Raw genomic sequence first — 7,000 nt, 5'->3', positions numbered from 1 at the left:
TTGGAATGCTTTGGCTTTTGTCTGATTGTGTCCAAGTGACTGCAAAAGGATGTAATTTATGTACAGTACTATGTATGTAGTTATCCTTTGGTTTTTTAGTCTACATTTGGATATTTTGAGGTTTTAGAGCTTCAGGTTTAAAAATGCTTGCCCAGGAAAGTGAATGAACTTTTATGCCTACTGTCACCTATTATTTAGCCAATTAGTGCCATTAGTAACAATAATAATGATGGAAAAGAAGTATATTTTTAGTTTAGTGTGATTCATCTTCATTAGAATCTTTAGTTTTACTTAAAGGTACGTAATAGTACATTACTGGTATTTAGCTTTATCTTTTATTTTTCCTTCAATTCAATTATTTTCTCGTATTTTTTCTTTGCAGGAACTGACAGTAGAAATAAAAGAAAAGAATTCTACACAAACTAAATGAGCTAATCCATTTAGGCAATGGTTATAAGTCTGTTAGAAATAGCTGTGATAGATTATTTTCTAAGTTGTTGCTGTTAAAGGACTCAGAAACCTTTCAATTTCTGTATATAGAGTGGTTGTGCTATCATGAATTCATAGTTCATTATTACATCTGCAGGACCGTGCTAGTCATGTATTTGAGATATTTTTGTATATTTAGGAGGTAAACATTTGTGTTATCATACAGTTTTAGGGTATGGGAGTGGCCTCAAATTACTCTAGCAAAACATGAAATGAAGCTGAAGAACATTTGTTAGAAGTGACATAAAAGTAATTTGAAATTGAAAGCACGACAGAATAAAATGATCTGAATTCATTTTTATATTTTCCTAATGTTATTACTGTATAAAGAATGCACTGATATCAGAGTCTATTGGCAGTTGCAACCCTGATAATTGTTCAAATGGACTGGTAATGGAAAAACACAAATAACCTTATTTTAAGGAATTCTGTGAAAAATGTCTTATGCTTGATGCTGTACCATATAATTTCTCAAAAAATTCAACAATGCAAGGGTTTTTTTAAATTCATATAAAGTCATAGCAGAAAATCTTTTAAATTTAAGTGTGCAAGTTAAGTGGCTCACAAAAAGGGACAGCAGCAAAAGTAAAAAAGAAAAAGTTTTATTTGTAAAAGATGAAAAAGTTTTAAAACTAACATCTAACTTATGATTACTACTCTTTTTGTGTGTCATATATATATATATAGATAGTCCTCAAGACTTCAGTCCCTGTAGGAAGAGGAATATAGTATTCTTTGTGTCAGTCTTTCCATGAACACTGTTCACAATAAGAGGCTGGGGAGGCAGGAAGTTACATCTTAGGTAATGGTTTTTTGTGGAAAACCTTACTTTCAAAAATTATAATTGTTACACCACAAACTCATTACATACATACAGTTAGCCCAAACTTTAATTTAGAAAGGCAGGATTGCATTGCTAAATGTAACCATAATTTGCAAGTTATAATAGATAAGGTTTTCTAAAGTGGAAATTTTTGGAGAATATTGGAGGGTGACTGGTGGTGCATGCACAGTTATCCCATCTGCTGTTGGAGACTTGGGGATCTTCTTGCTCATGTGCAGTTCTTGGTATTTTCTCTTTCTTTGAACAGGGGCTGAAATATACAGCACTATGTGTGATATAAAAAAAAGGGTTAATTATAAGACTTTAGTTTGTTGTTGAACAAATGTTCCTTGTGTTCTCAAAACCACTTGAATTTTTTTTACATTTTACTTTTAAATTCATAGAAACGAAAATTTGCTGCATTTGATTCCATGTGTCCCTGTACTCAGTGAATGTAAAAACTGTGCACCAGTAGTAGATGGTCACTTGTAGGTTTTTTAATAAAATGAGATCATCTTCAAAAAGTTACCAGTGTTTTTCTAAACACCAATCCACACTACGTACTTGATAACGTGTGTAACCATCAGTTACAGCCTTGCCCTTAGAAGAATAATGTATTAATTTTAGATTATGGAGAGTTTTAAGTACATTCACAGAGACTTAAGTTATAGCAGTCAATTATTGTGTTTATGGAGATACTTGATTATTTCATTAGAGAAATAAGTTTGGTCCATTGCTCTGAAGTGATATAGGATTCAAGCTGATTTTGTTATCTTAAGGGGTGGTTCCCATTTAAAACTTTTTAAGTAACTTGAATATTGTCACTTATAAAACTGTACCAAAAAGTCAAAATTCTGGATAAATTGGGTGGGGAATTGAAGCCGTTGAAGATATTGTGGGATTTAGATCTTTGTTAAGTGTTATATATTCCAGCTCATGGCCTACTAGCCTGTTATGTAATCATAGGCATAACAGTAATTTACCCTTCTCCAATAGAATTGTTAATAATTTGCAGATGAATTAAAGAGAGAAATATAGAAATCATTGAAAATAAAAACTAATCATAGAGAGAAGAGATTGACTATGTAACTGTACCAACATTTGGACATAAATTAATTAGAGCGTAAAGTATTTAAAAAATGAGAGAATTACATGAAGAGAGGGGGAAAAAAGAAATAGAGAACTGATGATGGCCAGAAACAGAATATGGTTGCCTACTCACGCAGAGGGAGATAATGATTGGTTGCCTGTCAATCACTCATCTAGGATGGACTCGGAAAGTCAAGCTTATGATCATGGCGGTTATACCAAAAATATCAAAATTACCCAACTATCCCACCATTTTTATATTTGCCTTCAGTATTTAGTGGTAGACTTTTCACTAGTTATTTTACTGAAGTTTGCCACATGAAAAATGGTGTCCGCCTGTCAGTGTTATTGCCTGGCCAAGTAATGCATTAATTTTTTTTATTATTTTACTTATGCAAAAGTTTTTATGTACCCATATAACTTTATCTGGCATTTCAGTCCTTGTAACCCTGGTGGTCCTTTGCACAACATTTTCAAAGACTAAGTTTCTTTATCCATATTTGACCCATCAAACCAAGTACCTACATACTTAAAGGAGACGTGATTTCCCCCATACACTTCAATCCTTGTACAAGATATGGAAGTAGACAGGTAGGTACACACATGAGCCTACTAGAGATACCTTGCTACTTAATAGTTAGCTAATCGTGATTTGCGTGTCTCATTAAGTGCTCTAACAATTTTACTCATACTTTGGGTGGCTTCAGTTACCCAAGTGATTTTCAGTGGTGCCAGGTAAAGTGATTTTTGTCTTAGCAATCACCATTACCCTTCAGGGTGTTCAGGTACATTAACTCCCAAATTATTTGCCTTTACTTTACCCATGCTTCAAAAAATAACGTCTGCTCAAATTAGTGAACAAACTCAATACTGTACATAGTCCAATTAGATTAATGTTTATGGCTTTTTAGTACAGCAGTACCCCATAGCATATTATTACTAATTTAGTGTAAATCAGTAAATACTGTCTAGTACACGTATATGAAAGTCTCGCTTCACTTGCCCATCGCATTCAAGTTAGTGTTTACAAGGAATCTTAATAATTATTTATTTGTTTGTCAGTCTCTTCAAAAAGTATTAACCCCTCAGATTCTTACCTGAATCTTACTGTGGGTTTTCAAGGAAGTAGTTCCTATTATTTGAACTTCATTCACATATTGAACTTTTAATTTTAAGTGGAATTCTTGGATAAATTTGTCATTGAAATGAGTTTTCCCAAAACACCAAGTTTAACTGTGTTAAAATTACATGTTTTAAGTAAAACTATGCAAAGATCTATTAACTAAATGTGAGAGATAGCTGCCCAGTGTATGTCAAGAGTAAAAATAACTATCCTGGCTTTGTATTGATGGGGTGCCAAATACTTGACCTCTGTAACCTACACCAGGGTCAATGTCTTGTCCACAAACAGCCGATGGCAGCATAATCACAACAAACCTGAATGGTTAAGCAGTCAGAAAATCAAGCAGGAATATCATAATCTATGAAAAATTTTGATACACCAGTCAAGATTCCCACTGACAATGAGGACATTAGTCCTTATAAGGCTTAAGGTTACTACTAATTGTATGTATTTCTTTCTAAATATCAAGACATGCTGTATATGAACACAGGGGCACATTTTATCCTCAAAACAGTTGTTTTCAGGAACACAGGTCACTTTTCATCCTCAAAGCAGATGTTTATGGTGCAGTATTACAATGTTCTTTGAAGATCATGTTGAATAGCTTTGCAAGAGACTTAAAGGCATTGCTCACCAAGCAAGATGATTGAAAAATGTTAATGTGAACTGTACCATTTACGCAAAGCGTGGGTAACGGGAAATGAATAACTGGGAGATTACCGTACAGGTATTTGGAAACCATATGCCATACTGTAATCTAGTACATATTACATACTATTATAATTTAGTATAACCCAAGGTGATCTGAAACATGGAAGAAAAAAAATGTGCAGGTCTGATAAATCAATTGAATATATGTGTTATTTTGCTTAATTTCTTTTATTTGATTAACTTTTTGAGACTTGTTCCTTTCAGGTGAAAGGGAAGCCTCCTGAAGAACAATCACTGAAGTTTGATTCCAGGAAAGGTGAAAACACATCTCATGAAAGTGTTATAATAAGAGCAGTGATGGATGCAAGATCAAAAATCAGAAGTTGAGATATCCTCTTGAATGTGCTGTTATACAGTAGTTAATTGCAAACCTTAGTTTCCATGGTTAAGGTATGCTATAATTGGGTCGCAAGAATTGTGAATTTGATTTTGTATGTATTGAAAAAATTGTGATAATTACCTGTAATTATTATATTTTACACTGCCATTTCTCTTCAAAATGAGCAGTTGTAGCTGTACAGGCATTACATAATTTCAGCTTACACACTGTCTTTAACTTTGTCTAGTCATATTGAACTAAGTGTTTTTCAGTTTAATCTTAGACCTTTAATGGAAACCCATGCAAAAGTTGGTGTTTAGAAATTTTATCATTTGGATGGATCCAGTGATTCCAAGACTTTCAAAACTAGCAAGGTATTCCTGTACTACTATGAGATTCAGGGCCTCTGTAACACGGTTTTTCGCAATAACTTTTTATCTATGCATTTCATAAATATAACGCTTATTCAGAATACATATTACATCTACACAAATTTTGACTGTATTCTGCATTACGTAGGTTGAATAAATTTGGTACTTATAATGTAAAAGTGACTTTTTTTGAAGACGGGCCAACTTACTCAGAGAAAAGGTTTCGAACGCACTCATTACGTAACTTGTGACAGCATTTCTTTCCTCTTTCTTGATGGATGATTGGCTATACGTAACGAAAGCTAAACCTCTGGCAACAATGACATACAAATTTAAATACAAGCAAAGCAGTACACCTTTATGAACTCTAGAACCTCTCCACTGATAATTATCATAATAAAAACAAAAACACTTCGATTATTAGTCTAACTTCCAAAATAGGTTTCCTAAGAAATTACAGTCTACTTTATAGGTCACAATCAGATTGACAAGATGTAGGGAATAGTTGGTAATTTTCAAAAACATAGTAGACAAGCTTGATTTGATAACTGGTATATCCAGTGTCAAGCAATTTTTATTTATTGGCTATCTACCTATTTACTGAAAAAAAAAAAAGAAAAAAAAAAAAGTCAGTACCGTATATTGGCTTTAAACCTTCACCAATAATTATCGTCAGAATGATGACTTCATGAGGCTCCACCCACTTTTGCCTCGTTATAATTCAGGATAACACTGAAGGCTACCATGGCTTTGTTGGAAATTTAACTTCTGGCTATAAAAACTAATTTCTCGAGTAGTTGTAAGAAGTGCTAAATGATCCTCAAGGATCCCAGCAGTTGACCTAAACGTTTAATTCATGTATATTACTGCTATACTGTTGTGGCACTACTGCTATAGTAGTATTATTGCGCTAGCACTGATACCCCACGCACATCTATGTATCGTTCCACCATTCATAAAGTCTTTGGATTTCAGAGCCGATGGAGTTTCTGTCTGGTGGATGGGCAGGGCAATATTTCGTCAAAAGGTGTTTACCTTACTTACTTAATGAATGTTTTTCGACTCTTGGCTCGTAATCATTGGCCATGGCGTTGGCTAGATCATTTTTACTCTATAAGAATTAAAACTATCGGGTTTATAAAAATTAAAACTATCGGGTTTAGGTTATTGATAATGATGATAAAATTTGTGTGGTTGTAAAATATACATATGTCAACTTTCAGCTATATCCGATGCTTTGACAAGGAGTAAAGTCCAAAAAACCATGTTACAGAGACCCTGAATCTCGTATTAGGTGACAGGTTACTGTGCTATGGCAGCCATCTTGGATTCAAGCCCTCAGCTTGTAAGTTGGGCTAGGGATGTGTAATGCATACCACTTTTTTGGGTTTCCAGGACATATATCAATTTATATGGTTTCATAACTATAGAAACTTCCAGTCACACTACCTTTTAAAGATACTGAGGCAAGTAGGAACACTTTTGAGGGTAACCTTATATATTTCATAGCAAGTTTACTGCAGTGCCAAGGTCAGATATTGAAAAATTATTAAAAAATGTCAAAGTGGGTGTAACAAATAATTTGAAGGCAAAAGCATATGTATATGTACAGTACTTCATGTATAGAATGTAAGACAGTTTAATAGGAAATAATTCAGCAAGGTGACAATTCTGAGATTCAGTTTTACAGATAGCATTTCCACCTTTCCAGTGACAAAATGATTTACATTTCATTTGTACAGTATTGCAGCATTTTCTTGAACAAATAGTTCCTCACAATTTTATAAAAAGACAGTATATCCTCTGCTAATTGCAGCAATAAGTGGCTGTAGTGTGCAGTATTGCACTCAGTTTTGTTAGAAATTAACCTAGCATCCATGGTCGAAACTAATGCTAAGAAGTGAGAATAGAAAAAACATAGGACATTTGTTTTAAAACTGCTTCAAGGGGCAGTTTAACTGTTACCATAGTAGCTACTTGCAAGTCACTGAAGTCATTTAGATATGAAAATTGCATTAATTAATGAGAAGATTCAGTCTACTCTAGACTTCACTGAGGTTGCCAGTCTTGCAGTA

General features: G+C 33.7%; 1 protein-coding gene across 1 annotated transcript in view; it reads left to right on the top strand.

The window, feature by feature from the left end:
• The window catches only part of LOC135196399 (optic atrophy 3 protein homolog), a 26,288-nt gene extending 20,744 nt beyond the window's left edge, over positions 1-5,544 (top strand). The window contains 1 exon segment of the mRNA XM_064223202.1: positions 4,440-5,544. Within this exon segment, the coding sequence (XP_064079272.1) occupies positions 4,440-4,562 (123 nt within the window). The 3' untranslated portion in view covers positions 4,563-5,544.
• Positions 5,545-7,000: the final 1,456 nt, after the last annotated feature.

Source organism: Macrobrachium nipponense, chromosome 17 (assembly GCF_015104395.2).
Source record: "Macrobrachium nipponense isolate FS-2020 chromosome 17, ASM1510439v2, whole genome shotgun sequence".
NCBI classification, from domain to species: Eukaryota; Metazoa; Arthropoda; class Malacostraca; order Decapoda; family Palaemonidae; genus Macrobrachium; species Macrobrachium nipponense.
This window is presented reverse-complemented; position numbering and strand designations above follow the sequence as displayed.